The sequence below is a fragment of the Eumetopias jubatus genome, unplaced genomic scaffold (genome assembly GCF_037043125.1).
Source record: "Eumetopias jubatus isolate StellerSeaLion01/CBP00866 unplaced genomic scaffold, mEumJub1_p1.0 scaffold_4, whole genome shotgun sequence".
Lineage (NCBI taxonomy): Eukaryota > Metazoa > Chordata > Mammalia > Carnivora > Otariidae > Eumetopias > Eumetopias jubatus.
In genome coordinates this window covers 15,509,233-15,524,775 of record NW_028274810.1, presented here as the reverse complement: position 1 = coordinate 15,524,775, position 15,543 = coordinate 15,509,233, and the positions used below count along the sequence as shown (strand labels likewise).

Below are 15,543 nucleotides of genomic sequence, written 5' to 3'. Positions count from 1 at the left end.
ACAGATGGAAAAGACAGTCACCCACTGCTCCTTGTTAAATATTGACGAAGAAGATGAGAGAAGGGCCACCTTGGTGCCTCAGTATTAAGCATCTGACTCTTGATTTCAGCTCAGGTCACGATCTCAGTGTTGTGAGACTGAGCCCCACGCCGGGCTCTGAGCTCAGCATGGAGCCTGCTTAAGATCCTCTCTCTCCCTCTGCCCCTCCCCCTTTAAAAAAAAAAAAAGAAGAAGAAGATGGGAGAAAAGTATATGAAAGTTTCTCTTATACCCAAGCAATCGAAAGGATAAAAAGAAGTTAATAATTGTTTACACTTGTATTACACTTGGAGTTCTAAAACTGGGACCAATGTCTCCCATTCCTACACTCCAATAGAAGTACCATTATCGAGAAAAAAAGAAAAAAAGGAAGCACCATTATCAGAGCCAGGCAGCAGGCATTTTATTGTCCAATTTTAATGTCACTTTAGAGTTTAATATTATGTGTCCAAATCATTGGCATGACAAGGTTGGCAGCAGAGATAAAGCCAGAGAGGATTAAAGCTGAAAGGGGACCCATTTGCTTCCTAATAGAGAATGTGATTGACCTCAAACAAGGTGCAGGCCTGGCTCACTCAGTCAATTCTTACCCGCACCAAGAAACGGTTTCTCTCTCTCTGGGGACCTCCCTGAGACTCCAGAAATCATTACCACTCAGCAAGACAGGATGTGGGCCGGTTAATAACAACTTGTGTTTCCACAGCACAGACGGCTTCAGGGCCTGGATCTTAAGGCAGCCCGAGACATCCCTGGGAGTGGGGGGAAAGGATGTTTCTCCTCTGTAGAAACAGAGAGGAAATGGGCACCTAGAGAGCCTTTGTGATTTCCCCACTGCGCTCAGAAAGGCGGGAGTGGAGCTAGTACCAAGATACTGAGTGCCTGGCTTTCTTGCTCAACTGTACATTTACCTGAATCCATGCCCACTGCCTCCAACCTGACCAGAGCCCGCCTCCTGCCTATTCTGCCTCCGGCACTCCCCCCGCCCAGGGAGTCTCTGCTTCCACTCCAGCCTCTACTGGCCTCTGGGCCACCAGCAGCCAGACCCATCTACTTAAAACATAGATCCAACCACAGTACTTCCCTGCTCAAAACTCCAGATTGCATGGATTCCTGTTTTCTGGGAATAAAATCCAATACTCTGCCACAGCCTGCATGGCCCTGCCTGGTCTAACCTCTGCCTTCTGCCCATTTCTCTGGCTTCGCTCAAGTTACCTTCCCTCTAGCTTTCTAGGGCTCCAGCCATGCTGGCAACCATGCTCCTTCCCTCCTGGGTCTTTGTTTTTTGTTTTTTTTTTTAAGATTTTATTTATTTATTTATTTATTTGAGAGAGAGTGAGAGAACATGCATACATGAATGGGGGGAGGGGCAGAGGGAGAGGGAGAGAATCTTAAGCAGACTTCAAACCCAATGAGGAGCCTGACGAGGGACTCCACTCACAACCCTGAGATCATGACCTGAGCCAAAATCAAGAGTCGGACACTCAACCAGGTGAGCCACCCAGGCGCTCCCCTCTTGGGTCTTTGGACACACTCTTCTCCCGCTCTTCTGGCTGACTCCTGCTTCACCCTCAGGTCTCTGCCTAAACGTCACTTCTGGGGAGATGCCGGCCCTGGCCCCATAGATTCCCATTACATACACACTCTTGCACCATCTTATATTTCTCTTTATGGCACTTATCAGACTAATTACTATGTGATTAGTTAAGTGTCCTAACCACCTCTATGCCTCAATTTTCTCATCCTAAAAAAATTAAAAAAAAAAGTGATAAACACGGTATTCTTCTTATAGGTTGTAGTAAGGATTAAATGAAATGATCCGTGTGAAGAATTTGGAGCAATGCCTGGCACTAGAAATCAATCAACACATGTTGTTATTATTGAATGTGAAATGATCTTCACCAGAGACAGCTCTCACAAAACCCAGAATCCTGATGCCTTGTGCAAATGTAGCCCACTTATGGCATCCTTTTGATTATTCATCCCACTTTGGGAGTTATTTATAGTGAATGCCATGAAGCACATCAGCATTAAGTGTTGTCTCTTAACAGGAGAAATCAATACCATTAAGTTAGTTGGGTGTCTGGGATGAGCTCAGTTTCGGTATTTTGGATATGCTTCCGTTTGAGAATAACACTATTGAAGAACTGAAAGTATATGTTATCATTCTAACACATGCAGAGGGAAACCAGTGGACTAATTGGAGGTCCTCTTCACTGGCCATTGTTAATAATTGCCGGGGCTTGTCTCAGGCAAAACAATGAAAGAGTGGGCTTATCTTTAGGGTCACCCTTTTCCACATTCACCTGTATAATCTCGAGTCCCTACTATGTGCCAAGCTTAGGGTTTGGTGCCGGGGCTACAATAGTGAGCAAGATAAGTTTCGTCTCCGCCCTCACAGCGTCTGTCAGCCAGCCAGGAGGACAGACAATAAGAAGAATTAAATAAATTAAAGAGGAATTAGAATATGATCGGAGGAGGAAGCCAGATTGCAAATAAACTAAAGAAAAGATGCTGAACCTCTCTAATAATCAAGAAAATAAGATTTAAAGCCCAAGGAGCTGCTCTCTCCTACAATATCACATTGGCAACAACTTTACAGTCTGACCATTCCAAATTTGGGAGCATGTGGAGCAACAGGAACTCTCTCACCTGCCAGTGGGTGTACATCAGTAGCAACCACTTTGGAGAACAGTGTGGCAGGAGCTGGTAAAATTGGGAGGTTCACATGCCCTCTAACCCAGCATCCCCCTCAGACATGCATACAAGGAGAGGAACAAGAATGTTTCGAACAGAGTGTGTACAATAGCAAAAAAAAAAAAAAAAAAGGAAACAATCCAAAAGTCCATCAATGAGTAATGGGTAAATAAATATGGTAGGCAAAATTAGATAGTAGCAAAAATGAAGAGCTTCATGTGTGGATATGGATGAATCCCACAATCATTATATTGAAACAAAAAAAAAGAGCAAGTTTCAGAACATATAAGTATGATGCCATTTACATGAGGTTTAAAAACATGCAAAAGCTCAGGTCATGATCCCAGGGTCCTGGGATCGAGCCCCACATCGGGCTCCCTGCTCAGCAGGAAGCCTGCTTCTCCCTCTCTCACTCCCCCTGCTTGTGTTCCCTCTCTCGCTGTGTCTCTCTCTGTCAAATAAATAAAATCTTTAAAAAAATAAAAAATAAAAAAAATAAAAACATGCAAAAGCACGGTCATAGGACATATTGTTTAGAAATGGCTGTCTGATTAGTAAAGGGTAAAGAACCACGTGGAGATGATAAGCACCATATTCCAGAAAGTGGTTACTTGGCTGAAAGGAGTAGATGGTAGTCAAGGGCTTGAGATTCACTGGGTGTACACCAAGGCTTCTGCTGTATTGTATTTCTTTCTTTTTTTTTCTCAAAGATTTTATTTATTTATTTGACAGAGAGAGAGCACAAGCAGCGGGGGAGGAGCAGAGAGGGAGGAGCGGAGGGAGAGGGAGAAGCAGGCTCCCTGCCTTCCCCCAGGTGCCCCCTCTGTATTGCATTTCTTAAGCACAGTGGTGCTTAAGTCTTTAATCTTTCATAGTATGTGTAAGTGAAGTAGAAAAAGCTGTGGCTATGAGCAAAGAATCGGTGAGAGCTCAGGGTGCACATAGCAGAGGTCAGTAGAATCAAGGAGGACTTCTCAAATGAGGTGACATTTATTCTGAGACACAAGTAGGAATTAGAGAGAAGGAGGGGCTCCTGGGTGGCTCAGTTGGTTAAGCGTCTGACTCTTGCTTTCAGCTCAGGTCATGATCTCAGGGTCATGAGATCGAGCTCCATGTGGGGCTCTGCGCTGGCTGTGGAGCCTGCTTAAGATTCTCTCTCTCTCCCTCTCCCTCTGCCGCTCCTCCTCCAATACATAAATAAATAAATAAGCAAACAAAGGAAAAAATGCTGGCGTGCTGGAGTCTAGAGAGTGGGTGAGGATTTGTGCCCTGTTCTGAGGGCAGCAGGGAAATGGCATGGTCAGATTTTTGTTCTGGAGGACCTCTGCAGCCGCAGTATGGTGGAGGGATTGCAGGAGGCCGGACTGGATGCAGGGAGGTGAGATAGGGGCTGGTTCAGAGCTGGGAGGTGGGGGGTGCAAGGAAGAGGGAGAGCCCCGGGGCAGGGTTGGACCAAGTTGAAAGATATTTAGAAAATGAAATCACAAGACTAGATTGATTGTCTCTGAGGTACTTTGGCCTTCCTTCTTCCCAATTACCAGTTATGTGCAGCATCTAAAAGTGGGCACTTCCAGAAAAACAGGTGGGCTAGACTGGATGGACTCTTGGTTCTGAAGACCAGCAGTGTCTGCTGACTTTCTCTGACAGCTCTGGAGTTAGGCAGACCTGGGTTTGAATCTCAGCCCTGCCACTTGCTGGCTATGGGACATCGGGCAAGGCATCCACCGAGCCTCAGTTTCATCATCCATTAAATGGGAAAGAAAAGAAGTCATGAATACAAAACATGTAGTTCAGTACCTGGGAGATAGTAAGCAACCAATAAACGTTACCCAGCACCCCCCTCACAACACCTGCCATCTATCTTCTGGATGGTTCTGTATAATGTGGGGGCGCACCTACCTGTCTTCCTTGTGTCAGCTGTTATCTCCAGGCTCCTTGATCTGGAGGTCATTCTTGCTCATGTCTAAATTCCCATTTGTGAATCACAAGTTTGGGGTTCCTCAGAGACCCAGCAGGACATGAGACCCTCACTTTGCACAAAGCACAGTGGGCCGTGCCCCTACCGGTGAACTTGGCTCCTGTTTCCTCACAGGTCCAAGTGGGTTCCCCTGGGTGACTACATCTCCTCCAACACGGACGAATGCACAGCCACGCTGATGTACGCCGTCAACCTAAAGCAGTCCGGCACGGTCAACTTCGAGTACTACTACCCAGACTCCAGCATCATCTTTGAGTTTTTTGTAAGCCCCTGGCCACGGGGGAGGATGGGAGGGAAAGACTCTCCAAGGCTCAGATGCACTGACAGGAATCACAAGCATATTTCTGGTTGGGGATTTTCCACAGTGGTCTTCCCTCTGGAGAGAACTGTGGACAAAATGAGCTGAGACTTCAAGGGGCGAGGAGAAAGGCAGAAGGTGGGGCGCTCTGAAAGGGAAGAGTAGGGTCCAGGAGACCCTAGGCGTTCTGCCCGCACAGACATGAAAACAGCATGTAAAGGCTTCTGAGTTACAAGTTATTTCTTTGGTGTTGATGCCTTGATGTTTTTTGTGTGTAACTAGCTCCCACCATACTTCAAGGCTCATGTGTTCTGAGCTCAGTCCCTAAAGGAAACTGACAGCTTTTCTCCCATAAGAAGGGCCCTCTGGATGGCCGTGACAGCATGGCGGGGGCAGGGGTGTAAGGAACCCATTTTCTTGGAAAGCTGAGACTCTTTTCCCAAACTCCCGCCTCCTCAGGTTCAGAATGACCAATGCCAGCCCAATGTAGATGACTCCAGGTGGATGAAAACCACAGAGAAAGGATGGGAATTCCACAGTGTGAGTATCATACCAGCCTCCCCGGAGCCTTTCCTGGGGATACCAGCAAAGGGGCCATGGGCTTTTCCTCCAAGGAGAGCTTCTTCCCAGTTTGGAATCCCACCCCTCTGTCCCTAGAGGGTAGGCATCTGACCTGAGGAGGATGCCATGGTTTCTGTCCTCTTGAGTTGACAGAGTATGGGTGTGAGATGACTTGCACCCATGGCCTGACCCCAAGGATCAGAAGCTCGCCAGCTCTAAGGGCCAGGTCTTTTGGGGATGGGGTGTGGATACACAGAACCAGAGAAGAATGAGGGAACTCCACTCACCCCCCCCTCCCCGGCCCCGGTCAGTACCTTCAGGCTTCCTTGTGGGTCTCACCTTGGAGATACTCGCGGTATATGTGGGTGAGGGAGGGCCACGAGAGGGTGTTTAGAGGAGGCTTCAAAGCAGAGAGGAGCTAAGCTGAGCTGGGAGGAAGGGCAAAGCTGAGGAAGTCCAGGGAGGGGATCAGAAAAGGTGCAGCCCTGCGGAGGGTAAAGGGGACGGGTCCCCACCAGAGGCTAATGTGACGGATTAGGGATCTCTGTCTTCCTGGTTGTGGCATTTAGGTCGAGCTAAACCGAGGCAATAATGTCCTCTATTGGAGAACCACAGCCTTCTCCGTGTGGTCCAAAGTCTCCAAGCCTGTGCTGGTGAGAAACATCGCCATAACAGGTACCGGCAGGGGGGCGGGGCCTGGGGTCTGTGGCCGACTTCCTGACTCTGCCGGCCCGGTGGGGGTCAGCCCCCAGGGGGCTCAGTCTCCAGGCTCAACCCTTGCTTTTCCATGCTGTTCTTCCTCCCTAGGGGTGGCTTACACTTCAGAATGTTTCCCCTGCAAACCTGGCACATATGCAGACAAGCAGGGCTCTTCTTCTTGCGAACTTTGCCCGGCCAACTCCTATTCAAATAAAGGGGAAACTTCCTGCCACCAGTGTGACCCTGACAAATACTCAGGTGATGTTTCTAAGGGCGGATAGAATTTGGTGGTGGTGGTGGTGGGGTACCAACAAACATGGGGAGAAACAGGAAGGAGAACCATCCTTCTGGCCATGCTGAAGATGACGCTGCGTAAACCCCTGCTTTCTGGACGCTCGAAGAACCTTGCTGATCCATACTCCACCGATCACTCTGGAAGCAAAAATGATATGGTTCAGCAAGTACTAGTGAGCCTCTACTATCTGCCAGGTCTTATTCTAGGTGCTTGGACTACATCAGCGAACAAAATAGGCAAAGTTCCCTATCTTCATGGAATTTACATTCTGGTGGTGGTAGGGGTGTGAGACAGACAACAAACAGTAATGATAATAAATATATAATAAATTATAGTACAGTAGACAGTAAAACGTGCAGGGTGCTGTGGCAAAAAGAAAAAGCAGCTCAGGGATAAGGAATTAGGAAAGCTAGGGAAAGGGTTTGCAATTTTTTCCCCCTAAGCAGTGAAATTTGGAAAAATGAAACCTTATATAAGATTATAATTATAAATAATAGATACAGTAAATAAAAGTTATACATTTATATAGTTTATTCATAACAATTATTATCAAAGTTAGGTTAGAAGAGCCATGAGGCTGTATCAACGAGTAAAATATATCTTTTAAAGATTTCATTTATTATTTGAGAGAGAGTTGGCATGGGGGGAAAGCAGAGGAAGAGGGACAAGAACACTCCTCCACGGTGCAGAGGCAGAAGCCGGGCTCGATGCCACAACCCTGAGATTATGACCCGAGTCAAAACTGAGAGGCAGACGCTTAACCAACTGAGCCACCCAGGCACCCCAATGAGCAAAACATTTTGCTAGCAAAGACTAAAGCTGGAAGTTACAATCTTTTATCAGCCTGAGCATCCACTGAATTCGAAGAAGGCCTTTTCAGGAAATCCAGGGTTCCTTGGAACATAGTATAAAAGCCAGTGTTCTGGGGCGCCTGGGTGGCACAGTCAGTTAATCATCTGACTCTTGGTTTCAGCTCAGGTCATGAGCTCAGGTTGTGGGATCGAGCCCCAGAACGCTGCTGGCTTGGCACTCAGCATAGAGTCAGCTTGGGATTCTCTCTCCCTCTCCCTCTGCCCCTTCCCCACCCCCACCCCACCCCTCCTTGCATGCTCTCGTGTTCTGAGGGAAACTAAGGGGACAGGTGTAGCAGCCTGTGGCTACAGTCTCTGAAGAGCTTCCTAAAGCATCCCGACTTAAGAAACAGAACCTGGTCATTTGAAGGAGTCCCGGGGCAGCAGGGCTCTGGTGTAAAGTGGGCAGTCCCCCCAGAGGACCCTCTGCCCACGCAGCCCATAACCATTCCATTTTTCCTTTCTTACACAGAACCACATACACACCCCAGCTCAAGGCTCTCCCTCAAGCAAACCCTCAAATCTGTCCACAGACACACCTGTCCTTCACGCAGGCATTACACGATGTGTTTGCTCGGCCAAGACCTGCCACTGACCCCGTGAACCGCTTATTTTTATGCTACTTCTAAAACAAAAGTCCTATTTATCCACACAGATCTTGCCAAATGAGTATAGTTTTCAGCAAGAACAGGAATGTTTAGATCTTGAGGGAAATTTTTAATCTATAAGTCTAAATTCCTGTTTTTCCACTTGAAGTTCTTTTTCTCCTTCCCTGCTCTATCAGTGAACAGCAGCCCTTGTTTGTCTTGTCTCCAGCTGCCTTTCCAGCCCAGCAGTTGTACAAGGGTTTGAGTGGCAAGGTGGCTCTAGAAAAACCACCTGGGAATGTTTTGATCAACTCTCTGTGTAAACTGATCGTTATCCAGAGAGCTGTTACGAAAGCGTTGGGTTGGGAGTCTGAGTTCTTGGAGTCTGTTCTCCTTCTGCTCCCCATTTCTCAATCCACCTCTTTTGTTGGAAAATGAGTTTTCACCATGTCTTGACTCTTCCAGAATACAGGGTCCATGGTAGACTGGGGAAATGCAGAGAGATCTGATCAGAGCCTATGATGGAATGTGCATTAAGGGAGGGACAGAAGACTCTGTGAGCATTTAGTCATTCGTTTACGAATAAGTCCCGAGTGCCTGCTGGGTGCCAAGGCTTGGGCTTGGTGCTAGAGTTGGAGCTGGTGCCTGCCCTCCAGCTTAGGTCGAAAAGTGGGAACGTGGTTATAGGAGCACCTAAGTGTAATAACTGCATGGTACAGCAGCTGCTGGGATAGGGGCTGTGAGTGTAGCACACAGTAGAGGCAAAGAAGGGACGTGGTCAGTCCTCTATGGGGAGGGAGGAAAGGCTTCAGGGGCAGTGGTCTTGAAAGATGAGTTGGTGGTTTGATGGATGTTCTGGAAGGAGTGTAGACAAAGCCAGAAGGCATGGGGATCTTGGAGAAACTCAGCATGGCAGGAGCTGACTTGGAGAGAACTAGCATCCAAGACTAAGAAGTGGGCTGGGAACAGACTCTGGACCAGCTCTTCTGTGCCATTGCTATACATTGGGGATTTGATCCTGTCAGCAGTGGGGGCCGTCCAAGAATTTTAAGCTGGGGAGTGATGTGATCTGGCTCGTGATTTTGAAAGACCACTCTAGCTCCCATTTGGAAAATGGATAAGGAAAGCAACAATTGGAGGCAGAGGCCACAGTCCAGAGATTTCGCAACAGGCGCCATTGCTGGTATCCAGGACCTAGACTGAGATGGAGCTAATGGGACTGCAGGCGTTAAGGACAAAGGCTTGACTAAAAGCATCTTTCTTATTGATACCTAAAATGTGATCGTTACGAAGAATTCCTTTGTGCTATGTTCAATATTAGGGATTCATTTCCTAGTGCAATAGCATGGGGTTTCAGAGCACGGACTCCAGAACTAAACTACTAAGGTTCAGATCCCTGCTCCACCACTTACTAGCTCTGCCACCTTGGGCAAGTCACTTGTCTGTGCCTCAGTTTCCTCATCTTAAAAAAAGGGAATGGCAATAATCCTATCTACCTCATAGTGTTATTGGGCAGATCAATTGACCACTACAGATAAAAGATTTAGAACAGTGCCTGGCATGTAGTAAGCACTAATTTTATCACAGCCGAACCTTGAACAGTACAGGGACAGTAACTTTTGACTCTCCAGAAACTTAACTACTAACGACCAGAAGCCTTACTGATAAACAATTGATCAATACACATTTTGTATGTTTTATGTATTATATACTGTATTCTTACAATAGAAGAAGCTGGAGAGAAGAAACTGTCATTCTCTTCCTCTACACAGGAAGAGAAAATACATTTATAGTACTGTGTTTTGTGTATATATATATATTGTATATATAATCCACATATAAATGGACCCTCCTGGTTCAAACCTGTGTTGTTCAAGGGTCAGCTGTGTTCATTTACGTTAAGGTTTGTTCTAGCTGTCCTCTCTTAATATGAAAGTACTCGTAGCATAGGTAACAGCAATAACAAGTCACTTGGATAGTACTTTACAGTTTACCAAAAGTTTTCTCAGTTATTACTCACAGCGGAGTACAGGAGTGATCTCCCTGTTTATGAAAGAATAAAGGGCATCGCAGAGAGGTTGAGGGATTTGCCCAGAGTCTGGGGTGGTATCTGAGCTGGGCCAAGCATTCATTAGATGCTTCAGGCCTCAGGCGGATTGTTTTCCTTTGATGAAATGGATCTGAATGAGAGGACATTGTACACCTGGGGGTGGGGCGAAGTCCTGAAAGGAGAAGGAAGGCTCAGAGAGAGAAGCCCAAGCCCCCATGATAAATTTTATCTTCTTACAGTTTTGCCCCTGGGGCTGACGCTGGAGGAATCACTTTTCACTCCCTTGCCCAAACATCTAGGCAGATCTTTCAAACTTGACCAGTACCCAACTTCAACACCTTGATGAAACCTGAGCTAGGGAAGTGAGGTCCGGCTCAGCATTTGGGTTAATCATTTATTAAAAGTATGTTAGCAATAGTCAAGTATGTAAAGAGCTGAACCACTTTTGCTGAAACCTGGAGCTAGGGTATCAGGTTGAGCAAATATTTGACAAGCAGAGAAAGGTCCTTGTGCAAAATGTACTTTCTAACATGGAACTTGCAACTTGCTAGACCCTATATGCAGGGTTCTGGAAATTGGTGTGTTTTCAGCATCTCCTTCCAAATTCCTCCTGGCCCAGCTTGTCAAAAGCAGGAATCCCTGGATCCCTCTCTGCTGAATGAGGCCTTCTGCTTGTTAACCAAGTCAATGAGCTGAGAAGACTCCCGCCATTTCTCAGGCTGAAGCTCCCTCTTGCCCGGGCTAATAAGACGGGAACGGGAGAGGTGTGGGAACGTGCAGTTGAGGGAGCTCCCCAGGGCAGGCCAACAAGCTGTAGCTAGGAGATTCCCTGACCTAGGAACTCATTTGGTGCCTCAGAAAGAAGAAAGGATCAGTTGAGAAATAAGCCTTAGCTGGAAGGGAGAGAAAGAAACTTTCAATCCTTATTTAAAATCCCATGACAGGGAATGCTGGGTGGCTCAGTCGGTTGAGCGTTGGACTCTTGACTATGGCTCAGATCGTGATCTTGGGATCATGAGGTCGAGCTCCACCCTTAGCGGGCAGTCTACTTGAGATTCTCTCTTGCCCTCTCCCTCTGCCCCCTTCTGCTGTGCTCGCTCTCTCTCAAATAAATAATCTTTTTTTAAAATCCCATGACAGGGCGCCTGGGTGGCTCAGTCGTTAAGCGTCTGCCTTCAGCTCAGGTCATGATCCCAGGGTCCTGGGATCGAGCCCCACGCCGGGCTCCCTGCTCAGCGGGGAGCCTGCTTCTCCCTCTCGCACTCCCCCCGCTTGTGCGCACACGTGCGCGCTCTCTCTGACAAATAAAATCTTATAAAATAAAAAATAAACAAACCCTTCTTTAAAAAATTTATTTGCATAAATTGTGTATATTTTTCTGGATAGAGGAAACAGGTCTTTTTTCAAATTCTGAAAATATTTGTAATTCCAAAAAGGTGAAGTCCATTGCTTTAAAGAGGGATACGCTGAAATAGTTCTTGCCATCCAGGCATTCATAGGGTTAAAGCGGAGCTAACATACAGAGAGTAGAATAAATATATAATGATAGTTGATACCTTTTTTATTAGGAACAGGTCAAGGGTTAGAGATAGTAGCAGGATGCTTGGGGGGTGGGGCAAGTGGAAAGAACTCTATGTCTTAAGTGGAGTCAAGAGGAAATCATGACCTCATTTGTGGAGGATGGGTGCACAGAGAAGGGGGAATTCCAAAGGTGGAAGGCCTTCATCGGAGGCAGATATTAAGAGAAGATGCAGAGAAGGAATTGGAATAAGATATGAAGGCACTGTCCCAAGCTTTCCTATGTTTGCCTTTAATCCTTCAGGAGGAGAAAAACCACCTACACAGTCAGGATTCCGAAGCACCTGGAAGGTGGCAGGTTTCAAGAACTTGTGTTAGTGGTGGTTAGCCTGCAAGATCCTCGTTAGCTGCCCACCCTCCTCACTGATCCGCTGGCCAGTCCCCTTCCTTATGCCCTGCCCCACAGTGCGGGACCAGTGGCTTCTCATAGCACCAGGGAGAGGTGCAAAGGGATATGTGAACGGGGCCTTAGGGACTGGAAGCGAAGCAGGGGGAATGGCGGGTGTGCTGGATTTTCTACTTCCCCCAATACCTGTGTTGTGCTGTACCCAAGGGTCTTGGGGGTCCTAGGGTCATGAGCAAGTGGTCAAGAGCTCTGCTCTCTTATGTAACTTCACCTATTTCTCCTTACTTTTGCAATTTAGAAAAGGGATCGTCGTCCTGCAAAGTGCGCCCAGCCTGCACTGACAAAGATTACTTTTATACTCACACAGCCTGTGATGGCAACGGAGAGGTGGGTAGCATGGTCTGGGAGCCCCTTTGCCCGCTCCTTGGGCTGTACCACATTTGGAGTTCCAGAGGTCAGTGGAGCCAGCACCGGAGAAAACCCCAGAGACGTCCACAGTGACCCCAGGGCCGGGGGAGGGGGCGGGGGGGGCGCAAAACGAGATGGCCTCATTCATTTTCAGGTCAGAAACTGGTTTTGCCACATTTGTTCCGCTGCTTATTCACATGTGCTCTGTTGCAAAAAGCCATTGCGTTTTCTTTTGCTTGGTTTCTTCCGTTCGCTTAGCCCCTCTGGGCCATGACTGCCTGTCCATGCCCACTTATTTCCTCATGGAACTCATCAGACCTGTCCCCTTGGCGCTGCTTGGCTGGCCGAGGGAATTAATTCCTACTTCCTGGCTCCCTAGAGAATGGGCTTACTGTTCGGTCTCTGCTGGTTCCTTCTTTCCCCTAGGCTTTCTGCCTCAGAAAGACTTTCCTTTGTAGTCTGCATCACCTCTGAGTCAGCAGGCGTGATTTAAGTATGAATGCTGTGCCAGGTCTTGTGCCCCCGCTGGGGGCTCCGAGGTGAGGAAGGCTCCTGCCCTCGGGGAGCTCACAGTCCTGCCAGGGAAGGTGAGGGATGAGAACAGGAGGATGTGCATGGGACTGGGGGAAGCCGGGAGAGGAGTGACCAGGACTGGGGGGTCAGGGAAGGCCTTTCAGAGGAGGTCATGTGTTCATTTCAATAGTCAGTTACGGTGCCAGGCACCCCGCATAGAGCAGTTACCCAAACGGGGAGAACACCTACTTTCATGGAGCTTAATTCTTGCTGGAGAGCAAGTGGAAAGAGAGACAACAGGTAAACCACAAATTAGAGTATATCAGATGGCAGGAAGTAGAAGCAAAACATTAAAAAAGGATCAGGAAACAGAGAATGACAGAGGGTGGCAATGCTATTTTAGAGAGGGTTGGAATGACATTTGAGGACGGAACATTTGAACAGAGACCTGAGTGAGACGAGTGGCGGCCACAGCGCTTTCCAGGCAGAGCGCACAGCGGGTGTGGAGGAGGCCAACTGGTGCCCAGCGGGTTCGAGGAACGAGGAACGGCAGAAAGTGAGCTGGGATGGCTCCGGGGCACAAGCGGAGGGATTTGTCTTAGACCAGACATTCTGGATGAATTGTCTGTATCCCTAAACCACAGCCTCTCAGGAAGGTAGAAGATGGGAAATCTGCATTCGGCATTAAGCATAGGCTTGCCTATTAGGAGGCATAAGCATTTGCTGGTTGGACGGCTGGATTAATTCTCCTTTTGCCAAATAAGCATGGGATAAAGTCCGGTCCTTAGCAGCGATTGCTTTTCATAATCATCTCTTACTCCCCACCGTCCCCCACCCCTGTCCCCCAGCAGCTGAGGGAGAATGGCTACACATCTCATCAGTTTTACCTTAGACTTAGCCGTGCAGTGTCTGGGGTTCAGTATGACCTGTGAAATTATCTTCATTTTCTTGGCAGCAGTTGACTCACTAATTAAATGGGGACACTTAATTCTGCCCCTTTTCTCCCTCCTTGGCATAACACGTGGCTGAATGTGTCTGTCTTTGCTTCCTTCTGCACCAGTCTCTCCCCTTCCCCTCCCAGGCTCCGGCCAAGGCCCTCTAGATCTGTAGTGAGCTCCGCTGCCTGCCAGCCGGGATGTCTGCCCTTCCCTGAACAGCCTAGAGCCTCTGGATGCTCAGTAGGGCCAGAGCCAGGGCTCCGCCTTGCAGCCTAGCCGAGCCTGAGGAGCCCTGAAGCGGGAGTGCACATGAATATGCATTCATCAGGAATGCCTTCCAGAACTCTCATGATCTGTGCCTCACGCCTGCACTGGTTCTGCTCAGTCTCATGATTTCACTTTGTCCTCTAAACTCTATTTTTAAATCAAGGGACGTAACTCGAGCCAACTCCCATGATGGCCCTTGTGGCTTTTGCTGTGCATTAGTGGTTCCCCAGGGACCAGGTTGGCCGGTTCACTGGGGCTGCTGCATGTGCTGCTCCAAGAGACGGCCCAAGTCAGTCTTCCTGCTCCCCAGACCCTTCTCTCCATGAGACTCAAGGGGACAAGCTGGGCGAGAGCGCCCAGGTTACAGCACAAAGTTGGGGCTCTGGCCATTGGCTGCTCTTCACAGGGAGGAATCTCTTCATGGCAGAGTTGGGAGGGAGGAGCCCCAGGACCCAAGGCAGCACAGACTCCTCTTAAGACCTGTCATTTCTTACGCTGAGTAAAATGGGCGGATGCCTTATTCGTCCACCTTTTCACATGCATGGCAGTGCTGCCCAGATCGTCATCCCTCCAATGTAATCCACTCTTGGGGATTACACCTTTCATCTCTGACTTGGCCCAAGGGCCACACAGGAGGCTTGCACCTGCTGAACCAGGAGCCTCCCGCAGGTTATCCCTTCCATATCCAATACCTCCATCAAAAGAGTAGGGATGGCTCTAGTGAGTGACAGACACAATGTTTCCCTTGTCCACTGATCTGGTGGCTGACCACTCCTCTTCCCCTTTTCCCCCAGCTTCATCGAGATATAACTGATGTACAACTTTGTGTAAGTTTAAGGTATACGGTGTATTCATTCGATATACTTATGTATTGCAAAATGATGACCACCGTAGCATTAATTAACACCTCCACGATATCACATAATACCCCTTTTTTTTCTGGTGGTGAAAACATTTAAGATCGACTCTCTTAGCAACTCTCAAGTATATACAGTAGTACAGTACTATTAACTGTAACCACCTTGATGCACTTTAGATCCCCAGAACTTATTGGTCTTACAACTGGAAGTTTGTACCCTTTGGCCAGCATTGTCCCTTTTGCCTTGATGTCCCAGAGAACACAGTGTCCATCTGCCCACACGGATCATTCTTAGGCGATTGTTGCCCTTGCTAGATGGTGAGCTCCTTAAGGGAAGGAGCCCTGTCTCATTCATCGCTGAACCCCCAGCTCTGGCATACAGATGTAGTAGGCTTTCTATAAATGTCTACTGAATAAATGAAAAGGCAAAGAAAATACTTGGAAGCCAAACGGGGACATCCTTTTTTACGTTTTGGGATTTTTCATCAGCTACTTCTCCTGTGACCGTGGTAGTCATAAGATGCTACACTGGAACCGAAGCTTTCTCTGGAGACAACTGGTCCTTCCCTTCTCTCTGTCACG

General features: G+C 47.9%; 1 protein-coding gene across 4 annotated transcripts in view; it reads left to right on the top strand.

Annotated features, from left to right (window-relative positions):
- Positions 1-15,543, top strand: part of ELAPOR1 (endosome-lysosome associated apoptosis and autophagy regulator 1) — a 65,025-nt gene that overhangs the window by 34,660 nt on the left and 14,822 nt on the right. For 3 of the 4 annotated variants that reach the window (XM_028102088.1, XM_088022924.1, XM_088022925.1), the window contains 5 exons: positions 4,826-4,973; positions 5,469-5,549; positions 6,140-6,245; positions 6,378-6,527; positions 12,275-12,363. In XM_028102088.1, coding sequence (XP_027957889.1) covers positions 4,826-4,973; positions 5,469-5,549; positions 6,140-6,245; positions 6,378-6,527; positions 12,275-12,363 — 574 coding nt within the window. The remainder of the gene's footprint in view (positions 1-4,825; positions 4,974-5,468; positions 5,550-6,139; positions 6,246-6,377; positions 6,528-12,274; positions 12,364-15,543) is intronic. The other variant, XM_028102089.1, reaches the window with a different exon arrangement.